Genomic DNA, 15325 nt, shown 5'->3' with positions numbered 1-15325 from the left:
AAACCCGTTAACTTTTGATTTTTTTTTAAAAAAGATCCGGTCAACTTGGTAACCCGATCAAAACTCAGAACCTAAACCCTGGACCTGACCATGTCTTGAAACTATGATTCAAATGCTCAATTTGTTGAACCCAATGACACTTTTACCTTTTTTCTAAAAAATATGTACCTAGTTTAAATTTGTTTGTTACTGTTTGCAAATGTCATGAAAATCATGTTTTTTATTTTTTATTTTTATTTTAATTTATTTTTTTATATTTTTAGATTATTTTAATATAGTGATGTTAAAAATAATTTTTAAAAATAAAATAATTTTATTTTAATATATTTCTAAATAAAAAACACTTTAAATACTACTACTATTACAATCTTAAATACAATCGAAGTAAGTTTATTATAATTTATTTGAATTTGATTGAACTGTAAATCAAAATTGTTACTATTTGTAAGTTGGTATTTCATAATAAAAGGGTTTCATGCCCCATGAATTTAGTTCAATTCATTAGTTTTAATAAATCCTTTTTTTGGTAGCTTTTCAAGCGAATTCTGTGTTTCATAATATAATGGTATTTGTGAGTATGATACCGGTTACTTTTAAAAAATATTTTTCACTTATAAATATATTAAAATAATATTAATTTTTTATTTATAAAAATTATTTTTAACATCAGCACATCAAAACAATTCAAAAACATAAAAAATAATTTTAAGCAAAAACATATTTCAATTTTTTGGGGAAAACGGTTTCAACTGTGATCCTAATCAATAAGGCTCAGTACTTGATACCTGTAAAAAGCTCTCTTTGGTGAATTTTAAGATTCTTTAATGCTTAAATAAATATCTTTTTTAGATAAAATGCAATGATATTTTAAAAAGAGACTCTGAAAATAAATATGCAATAGAAAATAGAGATTTAGACCCCTTTATTTGAAGGATTCATAGTCTTTTTATAGCTTATAAACTTGTCTCTCTCTCTCTCTCTCTCAAGAGGAGGGGCTCAAGGGTAAGAAATATCTCTGACTTGTGAGAGGATAAAATATCTCTAACTCGTGGTCTAGTTATAAAACATAAGATTCCTGGAGTAAAAGGAGCTTGGACTCAACACTCGTCCAAGTTCAAGAATGATGGGTCAAGCTGCTTGTTGGACCTTTATATGCTCGGGCTTAGTGTTTAATTGAGCTAAAGGATACTGGCTTTGACAGCTCATCAGACTTATATCTATTTAGACTCAGCATTTTATTGAACCCAATAATAGTAAGTCTGACAACGCACAATATCTATATATGGTTGGGCTCAGCGATTAGTTAAACCCAATGATAATGGATTTGATAGCTTGTCATACCCATTTATGGTTAGGCCTAGCACCTAAATGAGCCCAGGATGTTGAGTTATCACTTTTCTTTTAATTTTTTTTTAAAAGATAAACGCAAATAAAAACAAAACATATTAATATATCAAATATTAACATGACTATTTTGAGTTATGATTTGATCGAATTTAGTTATCGTTCATTTTCCCCTCTCAATTTAGCTACTACAAATCCATGATTTCTTCTACTTTCCTTTCTTTTATAGGATTAGTTTGTAAGGGGAAAAAATTTAAAATTAAAATAATTTTTTTAAGAAAAATCAAGAAATAAAATAAAACTTTGTAAAAAGCATCTCTTACACTACCAAGAATATTTGTAAGCAAATAAAGGAATGTAATACATCTATCCATTCTATTTTATTACATAAAAAATTATATTATATCATATAAAATATGTAATAAGGGACTTTCTCCATGCACAACTTCGTGGACTTTTTTGCTTTTATGCAAATTATATTATATCATATGTGCCTTTGCTCATTCTTTTATATATATATATATATATATATATATATATATATATATATATATATATATAATTCAAGTAGCTTAAAAGCAAGATTTATATATTGAATAATCGGTTAATCTCTTGATTCTAACAATTTAATTTATTCTCCTAGGTTTATATGAGAATTAAGCATCATAATATGTTATAATTTGTTTTCTATGAGAATATTTTGATTTCATGATCATGGCCATGAGTTTTGACATTTAAATCCTAGTTAAATCATATTGTTTTTTAGATTTATTTTCTAAAAGGATATCTCGATCTCATGACCCGGGTCATGGATCCTTCAACATTGAAATTTTTTTTATTGAGTTATTATTATCTCATGACCTGAGTTGTGGGTTTAACCGGTTAACCTAGTTGATTTAATTTTTTAATTGTTTTTCTTTTTAATTTTATCATTTAATATTGTGTTTGATTGAAAATTAGGTTTCATGAATTATTCTACTTTGCTTTTTATTAGGTTATCTCGAGCATATGATTCATGAATAGTGCTTAACAGATTAACTTGATTCATTTTGTTGTGTCATTTTTTAATTAATATTTTTACAAATTTCATCGTTTAATATTGTGTCCAACATGGTCGACTAAGAATTGAGATTTATAATTTATTTATATTTGCTATGTACATGGTTATCTAAATCTCATAACTAAAGTCGTGACTTTGGCAGGTTAACTTGGGTTAAATCAGGTTTTTTTTTTTTTCTATGAAATTATCTCAATCTCATTACTCAATTTATAGGTTTGGCTGATTGACTTGGTTCATTTTTTATGTTTTTTTTAATTGATTTTTTTAAAAAAATCATATTCAACAATAGACTATTTGAAAATTAGATTTCATAATTTATTTTAATTTGCTTTCTATAAGGTTATCTTGCTTTTATGACTCAAATCGCGGGTTTAATAAGCTAACTTAATTTGTTTTTTTAGTTCCTTTTTTAAATTGATTTTTTTTCAACTCATCCTTCAACATTAAATTGATTTAGAATTAAGTTTCATAATATTTTTTTTATTTGCTTTCTATGGGATTATCATGGTCTCATAACCCGAATCATAAATTTGACATGTTAACCCGGATTGACCCAAGTCAATCCAATATGCTATTATTTTAATATTAAAAAGAGATGTCATGTTGGTATTTTTGTGTATCAAACTATATTCTTATAAGTCGTTTGAGTTATTTTTTGACCCGCAAAGTCAATTGAATCACATTCAACCCCTATATGGTTTAATTTTTTTTTCCCACAGGAAAAAAACATTAACAACTTCTAAATATTTTTTTATGTTAAAAAAAATTGAATCCACCTACCACATAACACAAGTCAAATAATCTAGTGGAAATTTTAAAAAGGAAAAAAATGTACAAAGTCATCACGAATAGAGAGAATAACAGAGCCCAACCCTATCCAATCCTAGCACAATTAATTTTGACTAGTATATTGGTATGCGCTCTGCAAAGGGTCAATATCAACTGTTTTTTCAAATGTAAAAAAATGTTAAGAGTATAGAGAAAGTTTTAAGCTCATCAGGTCTGGCGGCATCGCTTGGGTCTGGCAGTCGTGTCTAATTAATTTAATTTATTTTATTTTTTATAAAAAAATATTTAAACTATCTTTCAAGTATCCTAATCAGAACTCATAATTAATTTTTGTGTATATATATATATATATATATATTTTATTATTATTATTATTTTATTTTATTTTATAAAAAAACATTTAAACTACTCTTAAAGTATCCTAAACAAAAATGCTAATTAATTTTTTTTTCTAAAAAAATATTTAAACTATTCTTGAAGTATCATAAATAAAAATATTAACTAATATGTTTTTATTTTTTATATAAAAAAAATTTTAAACTACCTTTGAAGTATCCTAAATAGAAATGCTAATTATTTATTTTAATAATTTAAAAAAAAACATTTAAACTACCCTTAAAATATCTTAAACAGAAATGTTAATTAATTATTTAATAATTTTTTTATTTTTTCTAAAAACAAATATTTAAATTATCCTTGAAGTATCCTAAACAAAAATCCTAATTGATTTTTTTTATAAATTTTTTTTATTAAAAAACATTTAAACTACCCTTGAAGTGTCCTAAATAAAAACACTAAATAATTATTTTAATAATTTTATTTTATTTTTTCTAAAAAAAAAATTAAACTACCCTTGAAGTGTCCTAAACAAAAAACACTAATTAATTATTTTAATAATTTTGTTTTATTTTTTCTAAAAAAAACATTTAAACTATCTTTAAAGTATCATAAACAGAAATGCTAATTTTTTTATAAAAAAAATTTATATTATCCTTGAAGTATCCTAAACTGGAATCCTAATTAATTTTCAAAAATATTATTTTATTTTTTATAGGCACTTCTGTGTGGCGATCATGTCAAATCCAAGAGCATCGGGTATCCTTGAAGTATCCTAAATTGAAGTCCTAATTAATTTTTTAAAAAATATATTTTATTTTTTATAGGCACTTCTGTCTGGTGATCATGCCAAATCTAAAAGGAATGGGTCTGATGGTCTTGCAAATCTAAGCGCCTTGGGTCTAGCGGCCATACCAGACCCAAGCCTCTAGGTCTACTAGACTAGCACCTAGGTCTGCCAAGCGGACTCGCGCGTGGATTTGACATCATATATTGTTGCCAGATCTGAGGCACTTGGGTTTAGCAGCCTATGTCAGACCCAAACAAACAATAAACAAAGAGAGGACAACAATCCATTTTAGTTGTCATGAGAGAGAAAAAAAAGAAGAAAAAACTAAAGCAATCGATTATTGACTGCAATCTAACCATGATATGTCTACATGTACTGCTTTATATGGAAGAAGACATGACTGTGCGTCTAGTGATACGATAGATGGACAGATTTGGCCACCGAAAAGTGTCTTTTAAGCCGTCTTAATAGTGCAGGCGTTGCCAACTCGCTGGGATGTATAAAACATGCTCTAGCAGCTTTTTGATTAAAAAATAAAAAATACAATATGAAAATACTAAAATGCCTCATGGTCATCTTAATTACACAAAATACCTATGTAAAAATAACAAAATACCCCAAAGGCAAAGCTTCTTTTTTTATCTTTTCTGGTACTAAAAGAAAACTTGATTGCCGTTATTGAAAAAAGCCAAAAAAAATGTTTATCTGCTAAAAATAAAATTATTATTATAACTCACTGTTTTAATTTAGAATGATTTTCACATATTATTCAACTTTTGTTACAATAAACAACTGCAGCATTGCTTTTATCTACCCCTATCATGCTCCACGGGTTAGCATTTAATGTTTTTTAAATATATTAAAATAATATATTTTATTATATTTTAAATTTATTTTTAATATTATATTAAAACGATATAAAAATAAAAATACATATTTGAATAGCAATGCTGAGCGGCACAACCAAACGGTGCCACGTAATCTCTATCTCTCTGTGGGGGTGTGTTTTTTGTTTGTTTCAGTTGCAGCAAAGATCAATGAATGAAATTCAAACCAGGAAGAAGAGTAACAGCTCGTAGCTAGCTGTTTCTCTATCTGTCTTGTCATTTAAACGTTAATTAACAAACAAATGGGAAACTCCCATGCTCATGGTGATCACCGCAAGTTCCGTAATAATGGAAACGTCCCTTCCCCCGATAAAACTGCTTCTGCTCCTTCACCATCACAACCTGTACCGCCCTCTATTTATCAACCCGAACACATTCTTATTCCCAACTCATCAATCCACGCATCCTACATGGCTACCTCTTTGCCTTACTCTCATGTCGACTCTGCCTTGCGTGCTCTTGCTGCCCAGGCCGAGGGGTTCGGTCGCTGTGCCATCGGTGGCCTCCATGGGCCCATTTATTATGTCACCACGTTATTGGGTAAATTTGGATTGTGTTTTCAGATGATTGTTACTGGGATTTGATTAATATTCCTTTTCTGGCTGAATTGGCCTTTTTATAATTTATGGGTTTTTGTCTGGTCTTTTCTGTGTAAAATTGTGCATTAACTCAATGTGACTTCTTTTGTCTGAGGAAATATTGTCAATATTTGGTGAGAATATTGCAGGGTCGCTGCTTTGCTTCCTGGGACTATTGAAGCATTATTTATTTGATTTTGCAGCAATTCTTAGAGTTTCGCCGGTTTATGATTTCTGAATATAACGTTTTGAGCATTTTTTTAGCATTTAGGAAAAACCCTGTCTTATTGTCTGATTTGCGAGTATTGACAGTGGAGGTCTAATGTTTTTGGTGTGAAATGTGGTCATGGTCATGACCTGCTGTTTTTCTGGTTGCCGATACCTAGTTCGTGACTTCATTGGAATGCCTCCCCATCAATTTCTGAAAAAACTGGATAACATTTGTAGCTAATCAATGGCTCTTTCAGATAATTTTATTTGTTGTGGATGGTGCAACAACATTTTGACACTATTTGGTACTCCCCATAGGTTTATTGTTGTTGTTAACTATAGTGTAGATGATGGCCTGAACAGCTTAGGGACAGATTTCGTATTTAAAAAAAAAAAAAAGGAATCTCTATTGTTATTCATTTGATTGTAGATGATGGTCTGAGCTGCTTAGGGATGGATTTTTGGTAAAAAAAAAAAGTAGTATTAGTTCTTCCGACCTTGTGCACTGTGTAATGTGAATATTATTTGAAGGTTGTCTGTAGAAATGCTGATCATGGTTACTTAGGGCTGGGGATTCATGATATGTAGGATAAATTCTTCCGTTAGTTAGTTCTACTAGAACTTATAAGATTGTGCAGCATTTTGTGACTGCTAATTTCAGATCCTTTCTGGTTCTTCTTTAATTGGACCTGTTTGGGATGCATGGTTAGAGTTTAAAAATTATGATTCTGAGTTTCACATATTCAACTTTTTTGGGGTTTTAGAAAAACCTTTAGTTATTGGTTGAATTTTGACAATGGAGGTTTAATGTTTTGGATGTGAACCGTGATTATGGTTGTGACCTGCAGTTTCTTCTGGTTGCTGACACTGGTTTTGTAATTTTATTAGCATGTCTCACCTTCAATTTCTGAAACTAGTTTATCACATTTGTAGCAAATCAATGGGCTTTTCTGATCATTTTGTTTGGTCTTGATGGTGGAACAGCTTTTTTAGACTATTTTTGGTGCACATTTTAAGTCTGTTATTGATTTTCATTTGTTTGCAGATGATGGCCCTGGATCACTTAGAGATGGATGTCGGAAAAAAGAGCCACTTTGGATTGTCTTTGAAGTATCAGGCACCATTCAGCTTGGATCTTACTTGAATGTCTCGTCTTATAAAACCATTGATGGCCGGGGTCAAAGAATAAAACTTACAGGCAAGGGTTTGAGACTGAAGGAATGCGAGCATGTTATTATATGCAATCTAGAGTTTGAAGGTGGTAGAGGACCTGATGTTGATGGCATTCAGATAAAACCCAATTCAAAGCATATATGGATAGACCGTTGCAGCCTTCGTGACTATGATGATGGGCTGATAGATATCAACCGAGAAAGCACTGATATTACTGTTTCTAGGTGAGGTGAATCCCCGGTGCATGGGAAGCACTATTTTTTTTCTTTCGCTATTTTATCTGATGGCTTTAAATATTATCTACAGGTGTCACTTTGCGCAACATGATAAAACGATGCTCATTGGAGCTGATCCTACTCATGTTGGTGACAGATGTATTCGAGTAACCATTCACCATTGCTTTTTTGATGGAACACGGCAACGCCATCCTCGTGTTAGATTTGGAAAAGTACATTTATACAATAACTACATCAGAAACTGGGGCATTTATGCTGTTTGCGCCAGTGTAGAGTCACAGGTGATAACACTACTACTATTTGCAATTCGTTGTGTCACCATATGTATTATTTGCTTAAGTATATGTAGCCACTAATCTTTTGACATCAGATATACTCCCAATGCAACATATATGAAGCAGGACAGAAGAAGATTGCATTTAAGTATCTCTCTGAGAAGGTGAGCACTATTATATTTCTTGTTTCATGACTGCCTTTCTTTACTTTTACTCTTTTCAGAATTATACCTTGTTATTTTATTCTATAATGGTTTTTGTATGGAATTGAAGGGTTGGCTTGAATGATCCTGCAATGAATTTTGAAGAAAAAAAAATTGGTTTGTTCATTTTTGCTATTGAAGTACTTAATGGCTACATTCTATTCATAACATAAGCGGAATTGATTGATAGACTGCTGACTACCCTGCCTCTGTTTTCACCTAGCTTTTTCACTAAACCACCTTGGCTTGCTAACAAATAATTCACACTTGTGTTTGAATTTCTTTGGCTATCATTTCACTATCTAGAGTCAGTTTGTCCTACCAGTAAACTACAAATTATAAAGCAATAACCATATGGAGAGCAAATTCAGTAATGAAATTCACTTTAAATTTGCCTCCCTTGCACTGAACTATTCCTTTGGTGCTTGATTTTAGCAATCAAATGTTTTGCTACCTGGGACGTGTACTTATTAGGTGGCCTTGTTTTCATTGTGGTTAGTTCCTAGTTTTCATTGCATTGCTCTGATCTAAATATTGGTTGAGTACCTATAAATTCCCAATTATTTCTTCATTGTCAAACAAGAGCTTGCTTGTCCACTTTGCCTTTATGCGGCAGAGCAATGCATTTTCTGTCACTCATCAGTTTATGTAATGCTCTTTTCTCTGAGTCGTTATAGATGCAAAAATCAAGCAATATAGAAACCATCTACCACCCCAACCTTTAACCCAGGAAGTGGACCCAAATGGTGAGGTTCCTTTGTGGTGTAAAAAAATAATAAACAAATAAACAGTGATAAAAAAATGAGAGAGAGGGTCTAAACTCTACAGAGGCAACTTCAGTGGAAAGAAAGAAGGGAAGATGTCATTTTGTCATTGTAATAACTAACTGAACCACTGAAGTTCAGTAGGTGTGCCATTATGAGTTTTGTAGAGAAGTCATTTTCCACACACCAGTGAAGCTCTTCTGGCCAGTCGTTAACCCTCAAAGCATTTAAAACCCATCAAATACATTGACATAGAAATAAAAGTTGACTGGATATTTGCGCCTTGCAATTAAGAGCTTTGAATTTGATGTTCTATTAGTGAGAAATACACGCTATTTATTGCTAAATTTTTCATGTGAGATTCTGTGTTACTTTAAATTTCGTGCTCTGAATTATCATTTCGATTCTGAGGTTAAATCATTGGCTTGTGATGGTATTTTAGGCAGCTGACAAGGAGGAAGCAAGTAGTGGCTGCATAAGGTCTGAAGGAGACTTATTTGTTATTGGAGCTCAAGCAGGGTTAATGACTGAGGACGGTGAATTCTGTATGTTTCATCCCAGCGAATATTACCCCACATGGACAGCAGAACCTCCCACAGATAGTCTTAAACAGGTTCTCCAGCATTGTACAGGATGGCAGTGTGTTCCACGGCCAGCTGATCATCCATTAGCTGCACAGTGAAATCAGGGAAAGAATATTTATACACTAAATTTCAACGTAAGTAGGTTAATTTTTTTTCCCGCTTGGATGCCTCTTGCCTTTGCTATATAATAGAGGTTTAACTTTTAATCAATGTATCCTTCCGAGCCATAATGAGAATAATGAAATACGTAGTAATGTATTAGCTATCGTGTCATTTACTATACATGTCAATGAAGTCTCGAATTTCCCTCCCTTTTCGACCTTGGTAGGGCTTTGATGTCTTGTTTTAGTTTCTTTCTGGTTGAAATAGTTGTCATCGAGATTAGATCACTGAATAAATTGTTTGATAAGTCGGCCATCAAGTGGTGGGGATTTATTAGTCAGAGCAGTGCATGTGTGGCCATGAGAATGATTTCGAATGTGCATTAGCATTTCAAATTCAAATCCATCTCTCGGTCCAGTGTAGCCCTTCATTTTGTTGAAAGTTGGTGCGGGAGGCATTCAATGAGTCTTGTGAACTTTATTTAAAGTCTTGCTCGGGAAAAAAAAAATATAGCAGGTAGATTAGCTTGAGTTGAAATGATCATTTTCTTATCTCTTCTTGCCAAAAGCAAATACTGCTGTTTGAGACCCGGCATCTCCGAGGGATGCAACTTGCTGAGTCGAGTTTCAAAAGCTAGGTCGTCTTCCATGGAATCTTCTGAACCAGCTTGCTGATGTCTGACCTTGCGATATTGTCAAGTGCATTTGTGACATTTTGAAAATAAAGGAAGCCCTTTTTTCACCGGATTCTTTATTCTTCACTGCAACTGTCATGATAATCGTCGTCTTTTTTAATAGCTAAGCCCGTGGTTGTTAATCTTGTGGTTGAAATGTCCATGTTTCAAGATTTTTGAAATCTTATTACATCGGATTCAGATTCCGGTCAAGGAAGGCTCTATATAGTTATCATCTGAAATGTGACACCATCTCTTTTGTGCCTGCTACCATAGGCTGTCTTTGTCCGAGCTCCAAGGTTCTATATCAATTCTTTTTTTGTTTGTTTTGTTTTTTTAAGCAATGGTTTCCGAAAGATTAATCATATTTCAATGAGTTACTGTTTTATATTTTTGATAAATGCTTTAGAGTTCAGAGTAACGAAATTAGAAAACTAAACTTAACCGAGATATTATGGTATTAAGCAGATACATAGGAAGCCATATGTTACAAGATTTTAAAAAGAACTAAAACCCCCGGCCCCGGCGAAGTGTAATGTCGTTCTTGCTCCTCCACTTAAAACATCCAAAACAGGTTTATAAGGACATTAATTTTATTTTTTTAAATGATTCATTTGTTATTATCAAATAAAATGGAAATAAATAAATATTTTTTTCATCTTAATTACATAATAAAATAATCTAAATATTATTTGAAGCAAAAAAGAAAAAAAACTTGGCATAGATGAGTATTTTTATATTTTCACAACAGTTTTTTGGCTATTATAATTGAATCTAGGGATACTTTAGTATTTATATAAATATAAAAAATAAATAGTTAAAATATACAGTAAAATAATTCTTTTTTGTAAAAAAGTATTTAAAATGCTTTAAAATAATAATAATAATAATAATAATATGAGATCAAGCGGAGTTTTTGACTTTTCACAAAGATTTTTTTTATATATAATTATAAAATTTAAAGATAATTTTATATTTAACTGAAAAAAAATATTTTTTATAAAAGTTATTATTCTTTTCAGTTTCACGATTCGGTTAAATATAAAATTTATTTGATATTTTAATTTTGATTATTATTTTTATAATTGTTATTTTTTAAAATATTTTTATATAATATTTTTTTAATTTTATTTTTTAATATTTGACTTATTGAAAAATATTAGATTTCATGGTTTTTTCAGATATATTTCAAGTTGAATGAATTGAGTCATATAAAAAATTTATAATTTTTTTACTTTTTATTTTTTATAAGGTTATATAAATTTTATAATCACACCACCAGGTTCATTAAATATCCCAAGTTAACTCAACCTCCTCATCTAAATTATATTTATCAATTTATTTTTTATATATATTTTCTTACCTCATTTCAGCATCTTAATATTATTTATTTATTTTAAATAACTCAGCCCCACGTGGGCACCCAGGATAGTTGTATCTATACGCAGTCAGTGATCAGTACCCATCATCATTTATCTTTGCGTTTGTCAATTCGAACTACCATCAAATTGCCAATTCCCATATTGAGATGTGCCTCCGTCAGTCACAATCTATAAGCTGCCAAAAGCCTCGGAGCCGCCCACTTGGCCGGCTGTGCCATCGCCAACGCCCTGCCTTGGGTTTCTTTTTGATGTGATCCACGAGAATGACCGTCTTTCTCCACACCGCCACTAGCATAGAAGCGAAATTATTATTAAAATTATAATAATAATTTTTAGTCACAGAATTTGGATGAAGAAATAATTCAAGAAATTTGCTCGACTTCTCCTTCGTTTTGTTAATTCACTACGCATCCAATAAAGCATTCCCACTGTAAAATTTCAAGCAAAGTATCCAATTCTATCATTAGAGCACCAAAGTGTTCATTTCAAATCCATTAAGGTCTTGTTTGTGGCTGTAGTTAAAGTGGTTTTTTATTGATATTTTTTAAAAAATATATATTTTAAATTAATTTTTTGAATGTTTTTTAACTTTTTAAATATGATGATGTTAAAAATAAAATTTAAAAATAAAAAATATTATTTTAAATAAAAAAATACTATAAAAAACAATATTTACCCAAAATCTAATTCGATTTATGTTGCATCACAAAGATTTCATATCAAATTTTTCGTGCTGCGCACATAATCCTTCATTATTTAAATATGAACCCTAATGTATCTTTACATAAAAAGTAGAAAATACAAAAGGAAACCGTATATACTATATACGTCCAAAAATACAAAACAATATAGTATTCTCTGATATTTCCAATTAAGCACGCTGCCGCTGTCGAGACGATGTTGTGGAAGTTGACACTGAACTCCCCGAATCAACTGTCCCGAAAAACAAATGCGATAAGCAATTCTCAACATCTTCAGGGGCATATTTGACAAATACCCCAACCCCTCTCCGCCCTCCAACACTACTCCGATGTTTCTCATAAAACTCGCGATAAACCGGAGTTATCTTTCTCCCTATAGAAACCTTAATCTCGTCCTGGAGTTTGGGGTCCGCTAGAACACAAGCACTCTGCTTCCTGCACGCCTCATCAAAGCTGATATTAAATCTCTTAAAAATCTCCTTAACTTCCTCGGGCGAGATCTCCGCCGTTGGATTCTCAGGTAATGATGCAAACACTTTGCCCCATGCTAACCGTTCATAGTTTGCTGCAAACTGTCCCACTTTAGCTTCATGTTTAACAATCCAATCTTCACCGAGTAGATACTGAAGATTTGATGTGCGGACTTTGAATACTACATGTTGTAAATTGTTGGCTAAGAAAAGGTAGGAGAGGGACACATCTTTGTAATATTTTGCTTTGCCATCAAGCTTGCATAAAAGATAAAGAACCAACCAAGCAAACCGTGTTGAGATGGCTGCTGCCGGGGGATCATCAGATTCTGGACTGTCGAAGTAAGATTCCGGTAGTGATGATTTCGTTGGTGGCGGCCAGTCGGAGATGATATCTGTAAGGACATTGCTATAGTCGGCGAGTAATGATAGATAGTTCATTGCGTTGCTTGTTAAGGAATGCACTCCGCCGCCGGGGACTAATGCTTTTGATGAGTGTTTTTGGACACTTGATTCAAAATCGGAAAGCATTGAGTAAATGGATTCGCTAAGTTTGACGAGTGAAGAAAGAGCCTGTGTGCGCACGGGAGAGGTGGACTCGAATGAGAAGATGGACTCAATCTCTATCCAGTTTTGGGAGATTGCTGTGTACATGTCTAGTGCGCGAAACATTTTGTCTGGTGATGATGGTTTCTTGCTTTTGGCTACAAGTTCCGGGAATCCGAAAAGAAGAGTAGCTCCTTCTTTAGATATTTCGCTGAAACAAGACTCTCTGATTGATTCAGAGACGGCAAACACGTGGTCGCAAAGAAATCTCTCTCCGAAGAAGAGTGTTTTCATTGCAATTTTTATTGCTTCTAACCAGTTCTTGATTCTCATGTCAAGGGCTTCCCAGTCCATCTTGTTGATCCGTGAGGAGCTTATTCTTTCCACCCCAAGGCGATAAATTCCTTCGTCGATAATGGATTTTCGAACAACTTTGTAGACGTTTACGCACTCCTTAGCATACCCAGCTGCACTCATGCACTCCGCAATTGCTTTCAAGTCTGCCATGGCTATGGAAGAAACTTGTTCAACTTCGGAGATCGAATCACTAGCAGCGCGAACATCATCATCAGGTGAGATATCATCTTCAAAATCCGAGATGCTGGATCTAGAGGTGCGAGAGGATCTGGTAGACATAGACTCGGGGTCAAGATGAGCCCGGTTCATGGAAAGAATCTGATAAAACTCCTTCTGAAGCCGCTTCATGGCGATTTGCATTAGATTCTGTGCTTGTACGAGTCTGTAGTGGGTGGAATCTTCAGAGACTATCGAATGCATAGCTTTCTGCAAATTGTTAACGCATTTAATGAACTCCATGGCCTCTCTTCTGTTCTCATAAAAAAGAGAGGTGACATTGGCGTAGGCAGATGTCTCAGGGTTCCATTTCATGATCAACGATGAGGCATTTTCGATGACCTGCTCAACCATCCATTCACTCCGAAGGGGAGTTGGTGGAAGAGAAAGTCGTGAAGGTGAAGAACGAGGTGAGGATAAAAAAGAAATCGTTTTCGGAGAAAAGCAAATGCTCCTCATACCTTTTCTCGGCATTTGGTTACAGGAAACTTAATCAATGGAAATGGCAAGTATATATGGAAGGATGTAAGGGAGAACGTAAGCAAAAGTTCTGGTTGTTTCTCAGGAAAGTTAACGAGGGTGAGGAGAAGAATCGGAGGGGAGCTAGATCGGTTAGACAATCCCCGTTGTGTTTTGGGGTATTCTAGCTGGGCGGTGGGTGTATATATAGACAACGAAAGCGCTATGGCGTTGTTTCTTTTTTTTTTTTTTTCTTTTTTTTTTTCTTGAGAAAGAAGGACATGGGTTTGGACTTTGACTCTGCGCCGCACGTAACTTGTATCTCCGTTGCTTTACGCGTTACACATGGCTAAATGTCGCCAGAAAACAATTAATGGAAATCCAGGAAAAAGAAGGCTAGGAGGCGGAAGGGAAATCCAATCTAATTAATTAATTAAGAAATTGTTGAATAACTTCCTGGAAAATGGGATGAAAATTAAGAATATATGGGTTGCCGGATAAGTGCCGATATTGCATATTGTCATTTTCAATTTGTTTGAAATTCAGGATGTTAATTTACAGCTGTTTTTTTCTTCCTTTCTTTAATAGGGAAAAAGAAAACACTCGAGGAGAAAAGAGAGTAACTACGTAATTAAAAAGGTACTATTGAGATTCCATACCTTATTACTATGGTATAGTAGTTTTACAATATATCCACGCTTCATTGGGAGCTGGATTAATTATTATTTTTGCAAAAAAATAAAAAATAAATATGCAAACTTTTCAAGTTTATTTTTTTTCAACCCAAAAATATCTTGAAATAATATATTACAGATAAATTAAAATAATATATTAAAAAATCAAACACAAACAAAACAATTCTCAAAAAAATTATATTAAAAAATAGTATGTAAAATATATGATTTAAATCATAAGACTATAATAAATTCATAAAAAAAATTAAAAATAATCACAAAACTAACACAAAACGATAAGATCGTAGAAATTTGAATTCTTGACAAGTCAAATATCAAAAAATAAAACTAAAAAAAAAATCAATTAAATAAAAAGATCTAATAAACTTGAGGGTGAAAAAAAAACATTAATTAGAAGGCAAATAAAACATTTTACTTGGAGGGTTAAATTTAATTGAGAAATAAATTTTAGTGCAAAAAATTCAATAAATTATAAACAATTAATTCTATCAATTA

General features: G+C 32.3%; 2 protein-coding genes across 2 annotated transcripts; one reads left to right on the top strand and one right to left on the bottom strand.

Moving 5' to 3' along the window:
- The first annotated feature begins 5275 nt into the window (after positions 1-5275).
- Positions 5276-9541, top strand: LOC118030600 (probable pectate lyase 4). Its single transcript, XM_035034772.2, has 5 exons — positions 5276-5746; positions 7040-7391; positions 7474-7684; positions 7774-7842; positions 9088-9541. Exons 1-5 carry the CDS (start codon positions 5449-5451, stop codon positions 9325-9327), a joined length of 1170 nt encoding a protein of 389 aa, XP_034890663.1. The 5' UTR covers positions 5276-5448; the 3' UTR covers positions 9328-9541.
- A 2516-nt stretch (positions 9542-12057) lies between these two features.
- On the bottom strand, positions 12058-14330 carry LOC118030592 (exocyst complex component EXO70H1). Its single transcript, XM_035034763.2, has one exon. The coding sequence runs from the start codon at positions 14148-14150 to the stop codon at positions 12258-12260; it is 1893 nt and encodes a 630-aa protein (XP_034890654.1). The 5' UTR covers positions 14151-14330; the 3' UTR covers positions 12058-12257.
- Between the last annotated feature and the right edge of the window lie 995 nt (positions 14331-15325).

Source organism: Populus alba, chromosome 6, assembly GCF_005239225.2.
Source record: "Populus alba chromosome 6, ASM523922v2, whole genome shotgun sequence".
Taxonomy (NCBI): domain Eukaryota; kingdom Viridiplantae; phylum Streptophyta; class Magnoliopsida; order Malpighiales; family Salicaceae; genus Populus; species Populus alba.
This window is presented reverse-complemented; position numbering and strand designations above follow the sequence as displayed.

Bases quoted from the DNA above. Each gene is read 5' to 3' on its own strand.
- LOC118030600 (XM_035034772.2), top strand. From the start codon at position 5,449: ATGGGAAACTCCCATGCTCATGGTGATCACCGCAAGTTCCGTAATAAT. The intron at 7,392-7,473 runs GTGAGGTGAATC...TATTATCTACAG, and splicing joins ACTGATATTACTGTTTCTAG to GTGTCACTTTGCGCAACATG. The intron at 7,685-7,773 runs GTGATAACACTA...TTTTGACATCAG, and splicing joins GCGCCAGTGTAGAGTCACAG to ATATACTCCCAATGCAACAT.
- LOC118030592 (XM_035034763.2), bottom strand. From the start codon at position 14,150: ATGCCGAGAAAAGGTATGAGGAGCATTTGCTTTTCTCCGAAAACGATT.